Source organism: Callospermophilus lateralis, chromosome 7, assembly GCF_048772815.1.
Source record: "Callospermophilus lateralis isolate mCalLat2 chromosome 7, mCalLat2.hap1, whole genome shotgun sequence".
In the NCBI taxonomy this organism is placed as follows: domain Eukaryota; kingdom Metazoa; phylum Chordata; class Mammalia; order Rodentia; family Sciuridae; genus Callospermophilus; species Callospermophilus lateralis.
The window spans coordinates 24,264,467-24,288,109 of record NC_135311.1 but is presented as its reverse complement, the minus strand read 5'-3'; the positions used below and the strand labels follow the sequence as shown (position 1 = coordinate 24,288,109).

Sequence of the window (23,643 nt, the reverse complement as noted above, 5' to 3'; positions counted from 1 at the left end):
CAGATGATACATCACAGTTGAAGCAGAACTTTCAGATTCCTTTAATAAAACAAAATGTAAACTAAAGAGGTAGAGGGGGAAAGTGGGATAATCCTTTTTGGTATAATTAGGTAAGTATGAGATTTGGAATTTTTTTTTTTTCTATCCAGGAAGTCTAAATAACATAAGGAGCTAATAGAGAAAACTTAAATTTAAATGAAAGGGATTTTTGAAATTCAGGTGGTGTAATGATACCTGGTATGTATTACCATATTCTAGCTAATATTCTGGATGATTTTATGTTTTAATTTATCCTTACAAACAATCCTAGGAGGTAGGTAATATCATTATTCCCAATTTATAAATGAGGAAATCCTCATCTGCCCAGTCTTATATAACTATTTATGGCAGAACCATGATTTGAACCCAGATAGGGAATTCATGATATAGGTATTTTGAAGTGTTATTCCATTTTGCCTTTCAGTATTTAAACTCATATAATTGTAAAGAGGTATCAGTTGACTTGCGAGCCATCACCATATGCTCATTTCTGCCCCAATCCTCTGGTCTAGCTTGCCCACTTTTCTTTCACCTTCCATTCTTTTGTAAGATGCCTATACTTAGAGCAGGAAAGACCCTCATCAGTTAGGCAGTTTTACTCTTCTTTCCATATATCCATGTTTTTTTATATTCAAGGACCATATTTATTAAAATAAAAGTAACATTAAAAAAAAAAAAAAAAGAAAAGAACACTAATCCTCTTAGATCAGGATTCAGGAAGAACCTTTGCAAAGTGATGCCTTTTTGTTACTCTTTGTTTCCATTTTGTGTAGGAAAGAAGCAAGAATTTTAATTTACCTCCACTGTTGTGGCTTAGCCTAAATAACAATAGCAATCTCATATTCAGAGTCACATTTGTAGGTCAGTACTATAAATTACTTTCCACAAATTCTTCTAGTTGACAAAAATAGATACACATTTTGCTTAGGGGTAACTATTCTTTTGTAATTTTTGTCCCCTTTTTCTTTATTACTCTGAGAGCCATAGATGAGTTTCTATACTGAACATTTCCTCCTAAATTTTACCTCTTCGGTTCCTGCCAGTATATAGGAGGCCATTGAAGTTAGCCATGTGTCCTAGGACTATAGACACAAATTTTGTTGCTTGACTTTCTTATTTACCTGAAGTAACATGGTTGGCAACTTTTATTCTTGATATCTCAATTTGTTACTTTTTGTTGTTATATAAGTATCATTTTTTTAAAAAAAGGTTATCATTAGGATATTCTAAGTTACTGAGATGAAAAATTAGAAGACTGACTTGGTGAAAATAGCAGTATTATGGTTTATGAGTTATACTTATTTGACACTAATTTAGTAATGTTAAGAGAAAGTAGTTGGTGATACCAAGAAAATGTCAGTGATGGAGTCTTCTAATTAAAATGTTTGTCATTGTAGGCATAAGTGGATCAGGCATAATAGGAACTTGAAATTTCTATATTGAAAGTTTTAAATAGGTTAGGTTTAGAAGAAATCATTGAGGGCTCTTTTTGGAGGCTTGTCAAGAAGCAACAACTAACTTGAGCCCCTTTCCCTAGAATGAGATCTTCTTATTTATTGGAAATATTTATTCCGAATGTGTGTGAAGAGCATAAAGAATAAGAAGAAATATAAGACGTGGTCAGTGTTTTAATGGCAGCAAAGACTTTTTGATTTTCCTAGTTGGCCACAAATGAATCATATTTAAAAACTGTCAATGACAAGAGCAGATTTCTAAAATAAAAAGTTTCCAGGAACCAAAATGTCTATTTTTTAAAATACTTTTATCCTAGACATAATTTCTTCATTTTTTTGTTGGCTGATAAAATATAAGATTGTGAACTGGGTTATATTTTTGAGGAATGAGGGAAAAAATCCTTGAAGCATTCTTAGTAAAAAGGTAACTTAGATTTAAAATTACTGAGTTTCATAATTTTTCTTGTTTAACCCAAAGTTATAATTGTAATCAAGTCTTCTCATTTATTAGATTATCATTTTAGAGATACTTAAAAATCTCCCCCTGTCCCACCCCAGTGTATTAAAAGAACAAAAAAAGTGTATTAACTGAAGGGTGATTGGTTGGTTTTTGCCTGTACTATTAATGGGGATGGGATGAGTATTGGTTTTAAATTTTATAACATTAAAAACAATTAGAATTCCCTTATACCACTCTTTCTGTGTCACACATCTTTGCATTAATTTAACCTGAAGGGAACCACTTCTCCACCTCTCTCCCCCACTTTTTTATTTTTAACTCCTGAGAGTTCTGTGAGTGAAACTCCCTTGTCTTAAATGTCTAGAACTAAAGTCTAAGTAGTGGAAAAGCTAAAAAATAAACAAAAAAATTTCCCAAATAGTACTCTCAGATCCAGCTAAGCAATTTCATTGTGATACTGTTTTCACTAGCTGGGCTGCAAGCAACAACAAAGCATTCTGGATTCCCTGTGAGGATGGATAATGCTGTGCCAATTGTACCCCAGGCGCCAGCTGCTCAGCCACTACAGATACAGTCAGGAGTTCTTACACAGGTAAAAACCAGAGCAATGTGGAACCTCAGTATTGCTGAAGTACTACTGAGAATCAGGTGTTTCATCCTAGAAAATGGTATTTGCTTGGAATATAAGATCTTTCTTGGTTATGATTCAGTGGTCTTAAAATGAAACATCTATAATGGAACTGTATTCTCATTCTTAACATTATTGCAATTCTTCCAGTGTCTCACTAGGATTAGTATCCAGACACTGAGAAGTGGTCATTTGAGTAAGTTTACTCTAATTTTATGGGATGAAGTCCTCTCTCCCACAGCATTTTAAAGATATAGTACACATGCAGTGTTTTGATTCCAAAAGATAAGGTTCGTTTTGTGTTCCTTTTGCTTATTACTCTTGGAATTTTATCATCTGAGAGGCTGAATCATATCAGGATGCCTCTTCAAGTATTATATTCTCACATTCTTTAGGTTTAACCATGATGTACAGTGCTTTGAAAATTACATTTGCCATGGGACAGAAAACTAAGGTGATTGAGAAAACCATGAAGTATTTATGCAGTATAACAACTTTGAGATTTTTATAATATCTATATGGAAATGTTTATGACTCATAACACAAAGAAAATTCTGAAATCTAAAAACCCTACATTGTGAGCAGGAGGAAGAATTCTTGATAAATGCCTTTGTTTCCTAGAACTGATCATCTGAGTCTGGCCCAAGAAAGATTTCTAAACTTTTTTGCTTTATGCCATTGATACTTGACCAAATGGGCTGATGCTTTGCTAGTTGAAGGGGAAAAGTTATATTCTGTACATGCATTTTAGGTGATTTGAAATGACGGTTGTTGGTAATAACTTGGGGGGAATGAGAACCCTTCTGAATCCAGATAACCTGCCTCGGTGTTTGTTTCACTCACCTGCCTAATCTACATTTCAGGGAAGCTGTACACCACTAATGGTAGCAACTCTCCACCCTCAAGTAGCCACCATCACACCGCAGTATGCGGTGCCCTTTACTCTGAGCTGCGCAGCCGGCCGGCCGGCGCTGGTTGAACAGACTGCTGCTGTACTGGTAATTCCCCTCACTTGATTGTGTTACTAACGGAGTTTCTTTGGTTTCTTTCTTTTTTTATTTTTTTCCTGTTTGTTTTTGTTCTGTTTTTTTTTTTTTTTTTTTTTTTCCTGGTTTTCTTATTTAAAAAAAAAAATTAGCTTAGTCTTTGCAGAGGGCATGGAAGCATGTGCCATCTTGTGGCTGTGTTCTTGCTACATCTTTAATGTCTCATTGTTTTCCTCCTCAACATTTGCTGAAGCACTGTTTGACTCTGATGTTCAGTGAGGCTCTATAAAGAGCCAGTTTGATTCTTCTTTGCCAGCCCTGTGTGGTCAAAGCTCTTGATATAGCTTCAGAAGAGCTTCAACACTATTACCTGTTTTCTGCCCTACCTTTTATGCTTCGATCCTTGAGAATAAAGGAAATGGCCTTTAGTGTGGGGCTTTGCTACAGGTACCTGGATGGCCAAAATTTGAACTCCTTGGCAAGGTAGCTTCTTTCCTTTTTTGCTATTTGAAGCTTCTAAAATGTCTGCATGTAGAAATACTTAAGATGCTCTGAATTGATTGCTTAATCAGTTAACATTAACCTTCCTTCTATGAACATGTGAAGATAGCTCTTTTTGGCACTCATTATCAGTGGCAGCTTCTACTTTCATTTAAGGATGTTCCCTTTGGAAAGTGCCTATAGATCACTTGATTTATTGAAATTAAAAGTGGATTCATTTTTAGGGGTATTTAGAAAAATTAATTATTTTACAAATAGGTCTTAATACAAGAATGAAAACACAATTGACAAACTATGTGAATACATCTTTGTTATTAAAAGTCATGGGGAAAATTCATAGATGCAGTTGTAGTAGTGTCAGGCTTAGAAACAGGAAAAACAAATGACTTTGAGGTGTACTTCAGGATTAGTAACCTTCAGAGTGATCTTTGGATGGTTTTTGTTTTTTTGTTTTTGTTTATTTGGGGGAGTTAGAATTTCCAGTATTTCATTATTTGAAATTTAAAATTAGGTAAGCATTTGAAGACCTAATTGCTACTTTTAAATCCTGATATTTCTCATCTTTGAAGTAGTTTTAAATTTTTTTTGTTCTTTTTTAAATACTTACATGAGTGAAAACACTTCCAGAAACATATTTGGTTGGAACTTGTTTGGTTTCCAGTTTAAAAGTCTCTGTCATTTCTAGATCAATTTTGTCATAAACAAAACCTGAATGCAAAGGGAATCAGATATATTTCCAACTTGGTCAATCCAAGCTTCTGCTTTCAGCTCACTCACCTGTAGTTTTGAGATTGGGAATGTTAGTTGATACTTCTCCTTTGCTGCTTTTCTTAAGTTTGCACTAGCCATTTGCTAAGCTTTGCATATTTTTGTTCTTCCTCTGTCAAAACAGTTCGTCGCTTGGAGCGCCAGATTTCTGCCTCACGTTGGAATGTTATTTCTTGCTTTGTATTAAACTACATGCTTTGTCTTGTGCAGGTGTTGGCTTATGGAAAGACGCATGGTGTGACTTAACATATTTCTCTTATTTTCTGTTTTGTTTTGTTTTGTTTTGTTTTAAATTCTGCGTATGGTAGCAGACGTGTTTGCAGTTTCTCTGCTTTGAAGGCTTCTTGTTTGGAACCGGTACTTGTAACAAGTGGATCTGTTACTTGCAGAAATATTTTTAAAACAGGGTGTTGATGGCCTTGCAGTTTGAAATTCATGAAACAGAACCATATGTACCCAAGTATTGTAGGTAATTGTACTGCAGAATTCAAGTTTAAAAAAGAAATTTCCAAATATGTTCTCATTTTTTTCAGAAAATGCCAGAATTTCTGTAAGATGTACAGAAAACATATTTATTCTCAGTCTTTTGCAAGTGACATAGCTTGTTAAAAATTGGAACTCATGTATTTTTCTTATAGTAATTAATTTTAATGTTGAAGGATAATTCTATAAATGATAAAGCAAATATATTTAGACAACTATTAAAAACAATATAATGTGTTCTGCATGGATTTCTCAAATATTTTACTGCTTTAATTTTTCATTCTCTCATATGGCTACAAATGATGGTGTTATGCCAAGCATGTTTGTTCATCTACATTTGGCTCCTTTTTCTAAGCAGTACCCTTTTAAAATAAAAGGGAACAAGTCTGCTCTATGTGTTATGGGTTGAATTGACATGATGTCTTATCTGATTGGCACACTCCAGTTTTAGCATTTCTATTTTTTAATCCCAAGGGAGTCTTCTAAATTCTTTCTAGGGAATGTATGTTTTACAATTTTTACAAAAATGGTGCTCCAACATTTAACCAGGGCTGACCTCTGAACTTTGAGACTTCTTTTCTCTCCAGTATAATATGAAGTCTTAACTGCAGGGATCTTCATTTTTTTTAGCACCCTGTTAGCTAGGTTGTGGAGGTAGGCCCCCCCACCGCCAAAAATAAAGTATGTTCTATTTGCTTTTAATACGACTTGTAGCCATGAGCCCTTCTGAACTTTCTTTATTAATCACTGCAAGTTAACAGTCTACAAGCAACTTTTTTAAGATACAAAAATATTATTTCAATCTAAAAAAACCAAAAAACAAACACCAACAAAAAAAATCAGAAGAAAAAGGCAAAAATGAGTCAAGTTTGGTTGTTTTTTTGTGTGTTTCCTTACAGCAAGCTTGGCCTGGTGGAACTCAACAAATTCTCCTGCCTTCAACTTGGCAACAGTTGCCTGGGGTAGCACTACACAACTCTGTCCAGCCCACAGCGGTGATTCCAGAGTCCATGGGGAGTGGTCAGCAGTTAGCAGACTGGAGGCAAGTACCTTCCATTTGTCTCTATTTGAAATGAAACCCTAAAAGAAAGAAAGAAAAGAAAAGAAAAGAAAAATCTTCACTACTGTCATGTGTAACTAATTAGAACAAATTAAAAGTTTTTTTTAAAAAAAACTTCACAATAGCAAGGAGATGGAATTATAAGTAAATTTTGAATATAATAAAATAATAGGTTTTAAGATCAGGAATCATTTATTCCATACTTAAAAAACAGTCTTAAGTAATTAGAAATGATATATTAAAATCCTCAAGTTTTATAATCCAGGTACCTGACTTTAAAATGCAGTTGTATTTAGTTGTCTTAAGCACTTTTAATAACTGTTTGGTCCTGAGTTTTCAGTGGTTTTGGGATTCAGTCTTCTGTTTCTTTCTGTTGGTCTAGGAATGCCCACTCTCATGGTAACCAGTACAGCACTATCATGCAGCAGCCATCCTTGCTGACTAACCATGTGACATTGGCCACTGCTCAGCCCCTGAATGTTGGTGTTGCTCATGTTGTTAGACAACAATCCAGTTCCCTCCCTTCAAAGAAGAATAAGCAGTCTACTTCAGTCTCTTCTAAGTAAGTCTTCATTAGAGCTGATGGTTAAAACTATGCCAGTTTGAGACATATTGCCCAGTGTAGGAATGTTGTATACATACTTGTGGTCTGAGCAGCAGTACCTGCCAAATTGAGCAAGAGCTGACATTTTCATCTGGACATGCACACCAGGTGTGTGCCTGGTTATGATCATCCTTTCTCTCTTCTGCATCTTTAAATCCAGGCCACTTTTATGGTACTTTAATTTTTCTTGCCCACTTTGTAGAGTGAAATTTAACTCTAGGGTAAAGGGCACACACAAAAATAAATTTCTTTTGTATTTTGCTATTCTTGTCCCTGGAAACTCTAGCCAGAGTAGTAAATTTTTCACCAAAACTTTCATAGTTAAAGCCAGGTGTTATAGGGCACACCTGTAATCCCAACTACTCAGGAGACTGAGATGGGAGGATTATAAATTCACATCCACTTGGGAATAAAAAATAAAGAGGGATTTAACTCAGTGGGGATGTAACTCAGTGATAGACTGCCCCTAGGTTGAATCCCCAGTACTATAAAACAAAGTAAAACAAAATTTACATAGTTAAGTGTGTTAGTCTAATGGTTAAGTAAAAAGGAATCAAAAAGTAATCTTTAAAGCAGTCTCAGGAGAAGTTGTGCAATTAGGGGGACCAAGAATTGAGGGCTGGGGTTGTAGCTCAGCGTAGCGCACTTGCCTGGTATGTGTAAGGCACTGGGTTTGATCCTCAGCACCACATACAAATAAAGATACTGTGTGTCCATCTCCAAATTAAAAAAAATATATTTATTTAAAAAAAAAAAAGAATTGATCAGTTTTTCCTTGTGAATTTCTCCTGCAGATCCTCTCTGGATGTTCTGCCTTCCCAAGTTTATTCTTTGGTTGGGAGCAGTCCTCTCCGTACCACATCTTATAATTCCCTAGTCCCTGTCCAAGATCAGCATCAGCCGATCATCATTCCAGATACTCCCAGCCCTCCTGTGAGTGTCATCACTATCCGTAGTGACACTGATGAGGAAGAAGACAACAAATATAAGCCCAATAGGTAAGACAGATGAATGGCTCCCTGGCTCTGTTGGACTTAGACTGTTGGCTTCAGGCATGGCGTGCAGTTTTGACTATGAAAAAAAGGACAAAAGAAGGTGCTTTGGAAGTGTGACCTTGGATGAGTCAGCCAAAACACTTAAGTTCCCATAACTGAGCATTGTTAAGTTTTCCCTAATGTTAGACATACTTGTCTGTTAAATCAGTCTTCCTGATATATAAGAGAACAGGTTTATATCAAGAAGTTTGACTACTCTAGCTTGGAATGCACATTATATCACAGACAGGACTGCTGTCCTCAGGGAGGTTTATAATCTGAAAATAGATACCATACTTCTGAATATATGAACAGTTAATTAGAATGAGTAGGTAGATAAGAGATACTTGAAATTTGTTCAATTTCCTAATCTGAACAGACCTCTTTTTAAGAGGTACAGTGTTGGTAGGGCTTGCCTTTCTTTTGCCCTCTGCTATGTGATTTGAAAGCTGAAGAATTTAAATACCAGGATATTTCCTCCTATCCTAGCACCTTTGTTCAAGTTCTTAACTAGGCAGTTTACTGAAAGGAAGTAGGTAAGTTTAAGAACTATGATACATACCTCTCTCTCAGTGTGAGCATAGTTGATTGCCTTGATTCTTTGTATTATATTCTTCATTGGGCTTTTGGTGTTAGGCATATAGAAGAGGGAATAATCCTGCTTTCACCTGAGAAATTAGGATTCACACAGGAAAGAAACTTCAGAGACTTTACAGAGTCATACAAACGTAAAATTTAAATTAATTTGAAAGAGTAAATTTAGAAAGAATTTAGAGTCTCTTAGTTCAAAAGGGCTATTGTAAGATAGGGATTTGAAAGGTGTCATTGAATTGATTCAGGGAAGAGAAAAAGTAGACTTTCCAGTGAGGGAAAGTGGTGTACTAATAGCAAAAGTTATATATGAGTTATAATCAGCCTGATTGCTTTGACTGGACCCAGTCTTATTAAAAAATAAGGTAAAGTTAAAGTTAGTGTGTTAGTTATCTTTTTATCACTGTGAGAAAAATACTCAAGAAAAACAAAAGTAAGGAAGATTTATTTTGGCTTATAGTGTCAGAGGTTTTGGTTCATTGTCAGCTGGCTTCATTATTTCTGGTCCTGTAGTGAGGCAGTATAATACATCGTGGTAGAAGGGTATGGTGGAGCAAAGCAGAACAAGAGAGAGAGATTCAACAAAGTATCCCCCCAGTGATCCACTTCCTCTTACTAGGTCCACCTCCAAAGTTTCTACCACCTTCCAATCATTTTCCAAAAGCCCCACCTGAACACTGCTGCATTGGAGACCAAGTCTTCAATACATGAGTCTTTGGGGGGAATATTCCAGATCTAATCTGTAACAGTAAGAGAGAAATCAGCAAAGGAATCTTTTTAAAAAAAAGTATAGTGAGAAGTTTGACTAGGATAGTAAGGAACCATTTATAGTCTGTAGAGGTGTTAGGAAAAAAAGTGGTGTTTGAAGAATATTGTTGAAATAACTGTGCATGAGAATGGCTAAGAGGCAACATGGAATAGGTATGAACTCTGGAGTCATTTTGCCTTGAGTCTGAGTTTCTGTCTTTACCATTTACCATATTTTATTATTTTACTGCATAATTTTTGCCACCACATTAGCATATATTTATGAGTATTCCATGCATCCTAAACTTGCACCAAAGAGAATGATTTTTAAGTAATACCAGTGCATTTTTTTAAAAAGGAAGCTTCAAATAATGGTTGTACCCCACTGTTTTGCAAAAAAATTTGCATAAAATCTCCAACCATTATGAGATGAAATGAAATATGTTCTTTATGTAACCTTGAATGAGTTCCTTAATCTCCCTCTGCCTCAGTTTCTTTATCTGAAAGATGGGGATAATATGGGCTGTGGCTATGGCTCAGCGGTAGTGTGCTTGCCTAGAACATACAGGGCTTGGGTTCAGTCCTCAGCACCACATAAAAACAAATGAAAAATAAAGGTATTGTGTCCAACTACAACTAAAAATTTAAAAAAAAAAAGATGGGGATAATAGTAACTACTTTATAGGATTATTGTAAGGACTCAGCGAGATGCACATCGAACATAAGAAATAGTACATGATAGTAAGCACTTAGAAGTTTGCTATTGCTGTTATCATTACTATTATAATTGTTCTCATGAAAGAATGAGAGACCATGTAAGGCATATTGCTTAAAAGGGCAGTTGAATTTTTACATATTTTCTTTTCCTCAGCTCTGGCCTGAAGCCGAGGTCTAATGTCATCAGTTATGTCACTGTCAATGATTCTCCAGACTCTGACTCCTCCTTGAACAGCCCATATTCCACTGATACCCTGAGTGCTCTTCGGGGCAATAGTGGGCCGCTGCTGGAGGGGCCTGGTAGAGTTGTGGCAGATGGCACTGGCACCCGTACCATCATTGTACCTCCAATGAAAACTCAGCTTGGTGACTGCACTGTAGCAACACAGGCCTCAGGTAGGTGGTATCTTCACAGCTAGAAATGAATTCTTCTCTAATCAGTGTATGCTTAGAATTTTGTTATAATATACTTATGCCATGGTCCAGACCAGTGGAATAGATATTCTTAAAAAGTACTTAATTCAGAAATCAGTTCTCTATGATCTGAAATTAATTTTTGCCATCAGTTATCTTCCAGGATTTGTTTTACTTGGAATAATATAAAAATGAGATTGTATTTGATGTCATTTTAGTTTCTTAAACACATTCACCACTGATGGTAGGAAGTAGACAAGACTTATATCGTATGGCAGGAAGAATGAGCAGGCAGATTTGTCACAGATAGTTTGAATATGGCAATCTAGAAGAGGACAAGACTTGATAATATTGACTATGACCACAAAAGTGTTTTGGAAAGCATATGTCCTTTAGATTTTTGTTCTGACCAAATGTCACAGTAGTGACGCTTTTGTTGGTTTTATTATTAGCCTAATCGCTTATCTTTTTTGCTCTGTTAGATACTGGAACTTAGGCTCTCTGATTCAGTTATTGTGTTAGTTGAGCTGCAGTAACAAATCCCAAAATTCCGTGGTTTAACATGATAGTATACTTTTTTACTCATGTTACTTCCCAGTGCAAGTGTTTCTGGTTGGCCTATAGTGAGTTAAGGACCACAGAACCCTGCAACCCTCAGCATCAATCAAAGGAGTAAACGAAGTTTAGAGGAGGCAAGCCTCCTTTCTTAACCTCTTTAGCCTGGAAGTAATGAACACCATTCCTAGGGCCCCTGATACATGCAGGGAGGCCTAATAAGTATAGTCTGTCTAGGCAGCAGCTTCTCAGTGTCAACTCTATGCCAGTGAAGGGGAGGATTAATTTTTGGTTACCAGCATAGCCGTCTGTATTATACTTGTATAAATGGTGTTTTATTAGGATTAAGTTACTGCCATAATCAAACAGGATTCTAATTTGAGAATATTATTTCAAGCCTCAGTTTAGTTCTCTTCAGACTGCCCCCATTGAAGGAAGAGGGCTGGGGTTTTAGATCAGTGGTAGAGCACTTGCCTAGCATGTATGAGGCACTGGGTTCGATTCTCAGCACCACCTATAAAACAAATAAATAAATAAAGGTCCATCAATAACTAATAAAAATATTTTTTAAAAAAGAATATAAGGTAGAACTTCCTGATACCAGGCTACTGAATATTCTACTAGGACCTCTGCCCGATTTTAGGCCCAAAGAATATAGACTCTCAGAAGTAAATGGGAATTCAGTGCTTCAGTTTGCCTACTGGGAAACATAGAAAGGAAAAAAAAATGCACTCAAATGAAATGTGAAATCTGCAAGTACCCAATAGGATAGGACCTTGCCTTTTGACATTTAAATATCCTAAAAATTACCAATGTATCAGCTTCACATTGTCATCTTGTTACTTACTTAATCCCATCCTACATAAAACTGTATGCTCCCTGGAGGGAGGGACGGTATCCTTATGTTTGTATTTCCAGTGGTGTCTTGTATATAATAGGTGATTAGATAATATTTATTCAAGTAACCTTTTGGAGGATCCTTTGTGAAGTTTAGAAATACAGAAAAGAAATAGATAATAAACTTTCTCTTCCAGTATAGATGTAATTAAAGAAGTAAGATACACTTGAGACCTTAACTCTCATAAACTGCGAGCAAATGTGGACTGACTAATGTTAGCTCAGTGATACTAAGTCCTGACTCCTTTTTAGGTCTCCTAAGCAGTAAGACCAAGCCAGTGGCCTCAGTGAGTGGGCAGTCATCTGGATGCTGTATCACCCCTACAGGCTATCGAGCGCAACGCGGGGGGGCCAGCGCAGCACAGCCACTCAACCTCAGCCAGGTAAGTGCTAGGGGTTGCAGCTTTCTGTTTGGGTGCCCCCCTCTTGTTACTCTCTGAAGAACCCTGCTTCTGGCTGGACTGCTGAATAAAGCCAAATGAAGCTCCTTTTGTGTCACTAATTTGGTGTTCTGTGGCCTGCGTCGTATCTGCATGTGCTTTGTCTACATTTGTTCTGTGAATGTGTTTGGGATGTGCATTCCAGGTTTTCCTGGAGACTTCCTTCTCTAGCCTGGAACATTAGAGAAATGTCTGGAATTTAGATAAAGCCTAGGATACTATAGCCATGCCTGGTCCTACATCACCACATGCTTTGAGACCAGACTCTTCTCTTATCTCCCTCCCATGCCATAAATAACTTGTTTACTTGAGTCAAGAGACAAGGAAAGTTTTTTTCATTTAATCATCTGGTTCTAATTCTCCCTGTTGCTCGAGGCTCAAGTGTTGGATTTGCCCCTGCCCTCTCATTATCTGATAGAGTAGTGAGGTTACTTTATTTTCGTTTATGTTCACTCTTTTCTCAGCCAGAATTCTGGTGCTCATGTGATACCTACCAATAATGAGAAGGTGTCAGTAGGGTATAACTGTGTGAGAAAGAGAGCACATGCACGCGCAAATGTAAGTTTAAATTAGTTGCATGTGTTTTAGGCTCCACGTTTCAAGAGGGACATGAAGAACTTAGAACAAAAGAAAGCAATAGCAATAAAAAAGGTTAGGGAAAGTCAAAATCACTGACGCCAGGATGGGGGTGAATTAATAGTCACTAACTTGGAGGAATGGGCAACCCTGTGAACCTTGTACTCTTGATTCTTCCCCTTCCTCGGTCACACTTAAGAGCAAATTGCTGCTGTCTGAGCTGGGTTAGGATCAGTTCTGCCTAGAGGTAGAGGGATGGGTGGTGTCTTCTGACAGCATTCATTGCCAGTTTGGGAGAGTCTGTGCTGTGGCAGTCCAGAAACAGTGCACGTCAGAACCTCCATTCTTCCCTTGGCCTGTAGTGCCCTAAACCAGAGTTACCTCAAGATTCCTCATTCCCTTCTTCCTCCTTCCAGAACCAGCAGTCATCGTCAGCTCCAACCTCGCAGGAGAGAAGCAGCAACCCTGCTCCCCGCAGGCAGCAGGCATTTGTGGCCCCGCTCTCCCAAGCCCCCTACGCCTTCCAGCATGGCAGCCCACTGCACTCGACGGGGCACCCACACCTGGCCCCAGCCCCTGCTCATCTGCCAAGCCAGCCTCACCTGTATACGTATGCTGCCCCCACCTCTGCTGCTGCATTGGGCTCCACCAGCTCCATTGCTCATCTTTTCTCCCCGCAGGGCTCCTCAAGGCATGCTGCAGCCTACACCACCCACCCTAGCACATTGGTGCACCAGGTCCCTGTCAGTGTTGGGCCTAGCCTCCTCACTTCTGCCAGTGTGGCCCCTGCTCAGTACCAACACCAGTTTGCCACCCAGTCCTACATTGGGTCTTCCCGAGGCTCAACAATTTACACTGGATACCCGCTGAGTCCTACCAAGATCAGCCAGTATTCTTATTTGTAGTTGGTGAGCATGAGGGAGGAGGGTTCATGGCTGCCTGCTCCTGGCCCTGAGTTCTAAATAATGGGCTGTGGTAAGCACCTCCTTTTACCCTCTCTTGAAACTCCTTAGCCAGCAACTTGTTCTGCAGGGGCCCACTGAAGCAGAAGGCTTTTCTCTGGGGAACCTGTCTCAGTGTTGACTGCATTGTTGTAGTCTCCCAGTTTGCCCTATTTTCAATTCTTTATTTTTATGACAGCATTTTTGGTATTTGGAAGAGTTCAGAAACCCATCCTCTGCGGTTACCAAGGAAGAGAGATCATTCTGAAGTGTCCCTTTGAAAAATTTTTGTCTCTCTGACTTGATTTCTATAAACACATTTGAAAATAAGTGAAGCCCCTCTTTATTTAACTTTGTTTTATTGCCATTACTGGTTAGAAGAAAAATACAGATAGAGGGATTTGAAATATGGTAACAAATGAGAGAAGAAGAATTATTAATTTTTGTTTAAAAATCAAAACTTAATTGCCTGTTTTATATTCAGAGCAGCTTATGCAAGTCCACATTTTACTATCAGGCATTTCTCCTCAAAAAAAGTTTACCTTTGTTTATGGGACATTTAAATTTGCAGTGTTTTATTTTGTTTTTATGTCAAATTATACTTAAAGGACAACTTTTTAATTTTTGCAAAACCAGTTATGTGTTTTGCAGTTCTCTTAGTTGCTCCTGCGTTTATTACAAAGTGATGTTAAAAAGTAGCTCACCACCTGCTGGTAACTCAGTGTGAGAGAATCAGTGCCCACCTTGAAAGTACCAAGTATTCTATGCTTTTAAATGAAACACCATGAATTTTTTTTCTAAAATTCCTCTATGATCCAACTTGCATTTTATTACTAGAAAAGCCATTAAGGTGGTGATTATTGTATGGTAGTTGTCTTACTATATGCAAAATCTCTTTCTCTTATGAGATACTGGTATTGGTGAGCTGTGCCTACAGGTTGTTGGTGTTGATGAACTTGGCCTAAAGATCACTATGAATTTTCAATAATACACCTCTGTGTTTTCCTCATCTCTCCCTTATGTTTTATGTGATTTATTTGGGGAGAAGCTAAAGGATCTGAAACCAGATGAGAACGTTGTTGTGTATAGCTTTTATACTTTAAAGTAGCTTCCTTTGTATGCCAGCAGCAAATTGAATGCTCTCTTATTAAGACTTATATAATAAGTGCATGTAGGAATTGCAAAAAAATATTTTAAAAGTTTATTACTGAATTTAAAAATATTTTAGAAGTTTTGTAATGGTGGTGTTTTAATATTTTGCATAATTAAATATGTACATATTGATTAGAAAAATATAACAAGCAATTTTTCCTGCTAACCCAAAATGTTATTTGTAATCAAATGTGTAGTGATTACACTTGAATTGTGTATTTAGTGTGTATCTGATCCTCCAGTGTTACCCCGGAGATGGAATTAATGTCTCCATTGTATTTAAACCAAAATGAACTGATACTTGTTGGAATGTATGTGAACTAATTGCAATTATATTAGAGCATATTACTGTAGTGCTGAATGAGCAGGGGCATTGCCTGCAAGGAGAGGAGACCCTTGGAATTGTTTTGCACAGGTGTGTCTGGTGAGGAGTTGTTCAGTGTGTGTCTCTTCCTTCCCTTTCTCCTCCCTTCCCTTATTGTAGTGCCTTATATGATAATGTAGTGGTTAATAGAGTTTACAGTGAGCTTGCCTTAGGATGGACCAGCAAGCCCCCGTGGACCCTAAGCTGTTCACTGGGATTTATCAGAACAGAATTAGTAGCTGTGTTGTGTAAATGCATTGTTCTCAGTTTCCCTGCCAACATTGAAAAATAAAAACAGCAGCTTTTCTTCTTTACCACCACCCCTATCCCTTTACATTTTGGATTCTTAGCTGAGTTCTCACAGAAGCATTTTCCCCACGTGGCTCTCTCACTGTGCATTGCTACCTTGTTTCTGTGAGAATTCAGGAAGCAGGCGCAAGGAAGTCAAGCCAATATTAATATGCATTTCTTCTCTTTTTTCTTTTTAAAAGTATGTGCAATCACTTTTAGAAAAAGATTTTTTTTTCCTTTTCCCATGTGGCAGTCCTTCCTGCAAATAGTTGACATTGCTAGTAAAATATTTGCTTGTTGAAAAAAACATGTAACAGATGTGTTTATACCAAAGAGCCTGTTGTATTGCCTACCATGTCCCCGTACTATGAGGAGGAGTTTTTGTCATGCTGTGCTGGTGACAAGAAACTCAACAGAAAGGTTTCTTAGCCGGTGAAGAATATTAAGAAAGCATCAAAGCCTGTTGAGTCATTGAGGCTTCTGAGGTTTCTTTTTAACAACTTTTATATTCTTGGGGCCCTTCATGCTGTGAAATTGTCCTAGTACTCTCAGCTCCTCCACGGATCTGGGTCAAATAGAGAAGGTACTGGGGACGGGGACTTTCCTGCCCATAAAGGATTTGGGGGAAGAAGGTTAACCCTAAGATACAGATGTGTTCCATCTGAATTGAAAATTATATTTGAGGGATAATTCTAGGACTGGTTTTATATAGAGAGATGGTGTCAAGGAGGTGCAGGATGGAGATGGGAGATTTCATGGAGCCTGGTCAGCCAGCTCTGAACCAGGTTGAACACCGAGGAGCTGTCAAAGTATTTGGAGTTTCTTCCTCATAGGGAGTAAGGGCTTCCAAGATGGGGCAGGTAGTCAGTACGGCCTACCCAGGAACATGTTGTGTTTTCGTACTTTTTTTTTTTTTTTTATCATTGTATTGAGTTGTATGTTCACTATATTGGTCAAGACAACCAAGCAGTTTGTGTAGTTTGTCACTAGTGTTATACAGTTTTCTGGTCAGCGTGTGTGACCTTTTGTGTCTCCCTTTTGCCAAGCACATTGTGATGTTCTTCTTTAAAATGCAGGTCTGGTTTCTAATGGAAACACATTTTATTCCTTATCTTTCCTGAACAAGGGACAAGATTGGTTGTTTTTGTGATGAGATGAAGGGGGGGAAACAAACCCCACAATCCTGTCTCCAAGTCTAATGAGTAGATGCCATTAAGATAGGAGTCTTAACTCCATGGGAAAAGATAACACCCAAGAGTTTACTGTGGTCACCTGACTAGCAGTTGTGTGGCTTTAAAAACCTTAGAGATTTTCAGTCTTAGTCTGCAACTGACCTTTCAGATTTGCCAAGATCAAAATCCACCTGTGTCTGCTAAATGTGTATGTGCTCCATGTGGCTTTACATTCTGTCCCTGGGGCTTAACATGGCTGGCCCTGACAGCATGGGGGAAGCGTTGTGAATGCAGTGAGCAGCTGGCCTGGGTCACCATGGCCTGACCTCAAACCAGCTTAAGGCTTTTAAGTCCTTAAGTCCTCTCAGAACTTGCACTTCCAGCTTCTCCCCTTCCTGGTGAGAGAGGAAGTGGGGAAGGGTTAGGTAGAGCCAGGGAGGCTCATCGGGACACTTGATCACTCTGGAGTTTTAAATAGCTCTCAGGAGGTGATGCCACTGTCAGTGTTCAGCTGAAATGCCAACCCCAGAAATCAGAACTTCATTTTCAAACAGTTCTGGCCATTCTCAGCCTGCTTTTGTGATTGCTCATCCATCGTCCTCCACTAGAGGGGCTAGACTGCCCTTAGCCAGGCAAGCACAGTCTTGTGTGTTTTATTCAGCATTGTTATGCAGAAATCCACTAGTTGAGATGGTTTGTTTTAGAATAGGAAATGAAGTTGCCTCTCAGTGAAAGGAATGGCCCAAGCCTGCTTCCTATTTTGATTTTTCTTTTAAACTGATGGATGGTGCAGCATGTCTACATGGTTGTTTGTTGCTAAACTTTATATAATGTGTGGTTTCAATTCAGCTTGAAAAATAATCTCACTACATGTAGCAGTACATTATATGTACATTATATGTAATGTTAGTATTTCTGCTTTGAATCCTTGATATTGCAATGGAATTCCTACTTTATTAAATGTATTTGATATGCTAGTTATTGTGCGCGATTTTAAACTTTTTTTTGCTTTCTCCCTTTTCTGGTTGTGCACTTCCTTTTACAACAAGCCTCTAGAAACAGATAGTCTCTGAGAATTACTGAGCTGTTTGTGATGCAGATGTACTTAGGGAGTATGTAAAATAATCATTTTAACAAAAGAAATAGATATTTAAAATTTAATACTAACTCCGGGAAAAGGGTCCATTGTGTAAAACATAGTTTATCTTTGGATTCAATGTTTGTTTGTCTTTGGTTTTACAAAGTAGCTTGTATTTTCAGTATTTTCTACATAATATGGTAAAATGTAGAGCAATTGCAATGCATCAATAAAATGGGTAAATTTTCTGATTCATGTGGCTGTTTTTACTTCTGTTATAAGGGGACAAAAGCGTACAACAAATGACACTTTCAGAGTGGCTAAAAACACATGGCACTTGAACATTAGTAGAGCATAGAACAATTTCATTCTTCATGCAAATCTACATAATGGAAACAAATATCCTTTGGTAAGGAATTCTTCCCAAGAATGGAGGTCCAGGATAAGATGACTGAACCTGACCCTTTTAAAAATGTAGAAGATTCTGAGATAAGCTAATTTAACTTTGTTTTACCAAACATCTAAGGTAGCAGAATGAAAATAGAGTCACCACAGGAAGATGCTTTCCCTCTTTTGGAGCTGTACTGTTAGAGACAGAGCACTTTGATTAGATTTCTCTTGATTCTAAAGTGAATAAAGTAAGATGCATCAGTTTTAGGCTTCTGCAACTTTTGTTGGAATACAGAAATGGGCAGCTGTTAGGAATACCCTTTTCAACCCTAATCAAGAGAAATGACCAGTAGTCTATTCTCTTTCAGTAATAGAAGGTCAAAATCTATTTTATTTTGGTTTAGACTACAACATAATGTTTTTCAGACCCACCCCCATACCAGTGAATGTAAAATAGTATGAACTTGCTGAACTCTCTGCAGTTTTGATAAGAGAATATCCCTGGAGAGCCATGTAGAATAGCTCTGCTATTACTCTCACTTCCAGATAATTAAGTTATTAACCAACCTCTCAATGATTTGTTTTTTGGTGTTTCTACTTTTTTTTAAATAAGAAATGCACAACATAAGCCACTGAATATGAATTATTTTCTACAGAGCAGATTTAAAAAAAATATATTGTAGATGGACGCAATACTTTTATTTATTTATCTTTATGTGGTACTGAGGATCAAACCCAGTGCTTCACACATGCCAGGCGAGCACTTTACCCCTGAGCCACACCCCCAGCCCCTGGTGTTTTACTTTTATTTCATCTTTGGGTTAAGAGAGGCTGGCATAGCTCTTAAAGAAACTGAGTAGTATGTAGGGAAGCCTGCATTTTAATGAAGAAAATTCTTGTAAATTGAATTCACTTGGCATGCTTTGTGGAAAATTTTCCACATGGAGTAAAGTCTTGGTTTCACCATTAATCATGAGACACATAGCACCAGGTGCTCAGCACAAGATGGCGCCAGCGAGCTATAGAAGAAGTTCCGCTTGACCACTTAGACCTTTTTTTCCCACCGCCTCCCCTTAAAGCTCATCGCCTCTGCTTCCACCTTCCACTGAACAAGGCAGACAATCCACTCTATTATTGCTGGAGAAGAGGAGGATTCATGATGCCAGTTTCTTACAAATCAGCTCTGGAAGCGCTCTCCTGAAACGCAGGAGCAGGAATGGAGCTTGATGAGTTTTCTTTGGGGTCTCTGCCTCCTGCAGCTCACTCCTTTCCCTTTGTCACTGCCCAGAAAGCCTCTACCCTCAGATTTCAATCTCTTTCCTTTCCTGAGGAGCCTATAGCCCAGAGGCGGGAGGTGGTTAAGGTTTCTGGCTGCTGTGCAAGGGGGCCATCTGTGTTTGATCAGTCCTGGCGGGAAGGAGGGGGTGGGGGTTGCGAGAGACTGAAAGCATTCCAGAGTAGTGAGAGAGACCCGAGATCACAGAGCAAAGGCACCACCCCCGACCCGCCTCCATGGCTAACCCACGGGCTCAGGGGAAGAGTCCAACAACACACTCTTTCTACTCTGGCCCCATTCTCTAGACTGCCATGGGGCCCAGCGCTCCTCTCCTCATTCTGATCCTTTTGTCATGGTCCGGACCCCTTCAAGGACAGCAGCACCACCTTGTGGAATACATGGAACGCCGACTTGCAGCCTTAGAGGTGAGGGACCCCTTTCTCTTCTAGCCCAGCCTGGGAGGATGCAATATCTTTTCTATTGATTCAACCAGTTCATCAGGGTTCTGGGAATGGTAAGACAGGGCTCAGTGAGAAGCTACAGAAAATTCTGCTTTTTAATAAAAATGAGCCTCAAAATTATAAGCCTTGATCTTTCTCCACGTAGAGCAATTCCTGAGCAGATAGACCTTTGTGTTTTACCCCTGGGGTTAGATGAGATAAAAGGACAGAGTGGAAATAAGGGCCAGGATTGAGGGAATGCATTTAAAGAAGAGCTGATGATTCTTTTGAAGTTGGAGGTTCCCAGAGAATCTCCAACTTCCTACCCTCCTTTTCAAAAAACGGTTTCAAGTCCCTATCATCTCCCCCCACACACATTGAAGTTCACAGCATCTTAATTCCCAAGAGGAGAATTGCACAATGGAGCAGAGAGCCCTTCTCACCCTCATGCACTGAAACCTCCCTAGAGGCCCAGATGGCACTGCTCAGAGAGAACAAGTCCAAGGACTCTGGCCTAGGTGAATCTGAGCCATGCTCCTTGCACATTGAGCACCTCTGAACATCTGCTTTCCTTTGCTGCAGGAGTGGAAGGGCATGTTTAGCTGAGTTTGCTCCTTTTCCCATTCCTGACTCCCTGCTTTGGCCTCTCCCTGCCTGGGAGTGGTAATCCTTCAGCCCACCCTCGCTCCCTATGCCCCCACCCCTTCAGGAACGGCTGGCCCAGTGCCAGGACCAAAGTAGTCGGCATGCTGCTGAGCTGCGGGACTTCAAGAACAAGATGCTGCCCCTGCTGGAAGTGGCAGAGAAGGAGCGGGAGGCACTCAGAACCGAGGCTGACACCATCTCCGGGAGAGTGGACCGTCTGGAACGAGAGGTGGACTATCTGGAGACCCAGAACCCATCTCTACCCTGTGTAGAGCTTGATGAGAAGGTGAACGGAGGCCCTGGAACCAAAGGCAAAGGCAGAAGAAATGAGAAGTACGATATGGTGACAGGTAGGTGATCTCAAAGCAGGTCCCTCACACCTTCTGAAACTTTTTCTTACTTTTTTCTCTTTGTCCCAGTCCACTGTGGCCTCTGGAATCTGTTAGAGGGAAAAATCTCTGTAATGACAAGTTTGTTAAGAAGAGTTTCTAGGGACCTGGGTCTCTGGAGTCCGGTCTTTCTCCATCTTCCCTAAGACTGGAGGCATCCACAGAGCGGATGCCAGCTGTTCCCCAGATGGGCCACCCAGCTGGAGTCCTCACTGTAGGAGTCTAACTCCTGCCTCTGTTTCCTTTTCTCCTTCTCCACCAGACTGTGGCTACACAATTTCTCAGGTGAGATCAATGAAGATCCTCAAGCGGTTTGGTGGCCCAGCGGGTCTATGGACCAAGGATCCTTTGGGGCCAACAGAAAAGATCTACGTGTTGGATGGAACGCAGAACGACACAGCCTTTGTGTTCCCACGGCTACGTGACTTCACCCTTACCATGGCTGCCCGGAAAGCCTCCAGAGTCCGTGTGCCCTTCCCCTGGGTAGGCACGGGGCAGCTGGTATATGGTGGCTTTCTTTATTATGCCCGGAGGCCTCCTGGAGGACCTGGAGGGGGTAGTGAGTTGGAGAACACTTTGCAACTCATCAAATTCCACCTGGCAAACCGAACAGTGGTGGACAGCTCAGTGTTCCCCGCAGAGAGGTTGATTCCCCCCTATGCGCTGACGACAGACACCTACATTGACCTGGCAGCTGATGAGGAGGGCATCTGGGCAGTCTATGCCACCCGGGAGGATGACAGGCACTTGTGTCTGGCCAAATTAGATCCACAGACACTGGACACAGAGCAGCAGTGGGACACGCCATGTCCCAGGGAGAATGCCGAGGCTGCCTTCGTCATCTGTGGGACCCTGTATGTCGTCTATAACACGCGCCCTGCCAGTCGGGCCCGCATCCAGTGCTCCTTTGATGCCAGTGGGACACTGACTCCTGAACAGGCTGCTCTCTCTTACTTTCCCCGTCGATATGGTGCCCACGCCAGCCTCCGCTATAACCCCCGTGAGCGCCAGCTCTATGCCTGGGATGATGGCTACCAGATTGTCTACAAGCTGGAGATGAGGAAGAAAGAGGAGGAAATTTGAGCAGCTAGTCTGGTCATTTCTGCATCTCTTATCCCCATACATTTATATCCCTACTAGATTTCCTGCTCTTCATTCTTCAAATATAGGCAAGTTATGCCTCAGATCCCCTATTTTTTAACCAACAATAACCAAATTCTCACAGCTCCTTTGTTTCATACGGAACTCCAGATCTTGAGTAATCTTTTTATAGCAAAAAGAGTAAAAATCCTAAATATTCACTCTTGTTCTCCTTCCCCCTGTCCACAAATTAGGCCCCAAAGGACCCATACCTGGTCCTCTGATCCTCCCTCATGGGAAAATGCCAGGCATCAGGCTACAGTATTCTTGCCCTCAGTATGACCCAGTGGGGAGAAGAATGGAAAACAGAGATGCAGGTCTGCTCTGTCTCCTTTATATAAAAAAAAAAATCTCTCCAGTGTCTGAAGAATGGGGATTTCTCCGCATCATTTTGTATAGCAATATTTTGCATTAAAAGAAAAATCCACTCCTCCTCTCCTGTGTGTGTTTGGGTAGACCTCATACCAAGTTCTCCACATGGCCCATCATTTTATCCCTCCCACCCATCTCTCATATTAGGAACTTGGCTGGGCTCCCTGAGCTGTAAGACTAAGGGCTTCTCTGGTTACAGATTTTACTGTGAGGCGCCTGGGAAGCAGCAGAATCCTGCCACTTTAGGAGGTTGGGCAAAAGGCCTGCCTCCACACCCACCAGCCACCACAGCAGCCATCCCTGAACTGCCAGTGGCGCCGTGCCTCTGGCCACAAGACACTGGGACCTAGGGCAGCCCTTCCAATTCTGATAGAGGATTCTGAACCAGAAAATGATGTTACTTATTTGTAGTCCAGTATGGAAACCAGAATGCAGAGTACATGTGTTTTTACTGAAGACTAAGTCTTACCTCTGGAGTGGATTCTGTCCCTCTCCCTAAACCCCAACTCCCACATCCAACTCTGGGCTCTTCCCCAGGGCTGGGTTGCACAATCCTTGGTCTGAACCACTCTGATTTTCCTGCTGCCACAGCGTCTGCGGTTTGGGCCTGGAGGAGGGGCAGTGGCTATCCCAGATGTTGGTCTCAACAGTTCCCCAACACATCCCCTTCTCTCCACCGCATCACTCCACCTAGCAACCCAGTCCTGGGACCTGACAGCAGACTGTCCTGGAAAACTGGGAACTTAACCCTTCCTAGGCTAGCGCCCAGCCTCTGGCACAGGATTGCACATGGTAATCTGGGGAAGACAGGATCTGGGGAGAGGAGCTTCAGGCTTCTGCTGATCTCTGCACGATGGCCCCCACCCCACCACTGTTGCCATGTTTAACACGCAGGAGCCTGATGGACAAAAGGCACTAGCCTCATTTGCCTGAGGTAGCCCTGGGAGCACTCTGGGTTATTTATCCTTGCTGGAGGGGGAAGGAACACAGTCTTCTCTCCAAAGTACAGTCCTCCCTCCCTCTGCCCAGGACAGGGTGG

At 40.2% G+C, this 23,643-nt stretch overlaps 2 protein-coding genes across 2 annotated transcripts in view; both read left to right on the top strand.

Annotated features, from left to right (window-relative positions):
* Positions 1–18,205, top strand: part of Hipk1 (homeodomain interacting protein kinase 1) — a 54,554-nt gene extending 36,349 nt beyond the window's left edge. The window contains exons 9-16 of the mRNA XM_076862922.1: positions 2,424–2,545; positions 3,445–3,579; positions 6,219–6,361; positions 6,762–6,941; positions 7,778–7,981; positions 10,227–10,468; positions 12,191–12,321; positions 13,371–18,205. Coding sequence (XP_076719037.1) covers positions 2,424–2,545; positions 3,445–3,579; positions 6,219–6,361; positions 6,762–6,941; positions 7,778–7,981; positions 10,227–10,468; positions 12,191–12,321; positions 13,371–13,859 — 1,646 coding nt within the window. The 3' untranslated portion in view covers positions 13,860–18,205. The remainder of the gene's footprint in view (positions 1–2,423; positions 2,546–3,444; positions 3,580–6,218; positions 6,362–6,761; positions 6,942–7,777; positions 7,982–10,226; positions 10,469–12,190; positions 12,322–13,370) is intronic.
* Positions 18,206–19,923: 1,718 nt separating this feature from the next.
* Positions 19,924–22,608, top strand: Olfml3 (olfactomedin like 3). The gene is made up of 3 exons (XM_076862923.1): positions 19,924–20,043; positions 20,768–21,053; positions 21,355–22,608. The coding sequence occupies exons 1-3, from the start codon at positions 19,930–19,932 to the stop codon at positions 22,173–22,175; spliced, it is 1,221 nt and encodes a 406-aa protein (XP_076719038.1). The 5' UTR covers positions 19,924–19,929; the 3' UTR covers positions 22,176–22,608.
* The last annotated feature ends 1,035 nt before the right edge of the window (positions 22,609–23,643 follow it).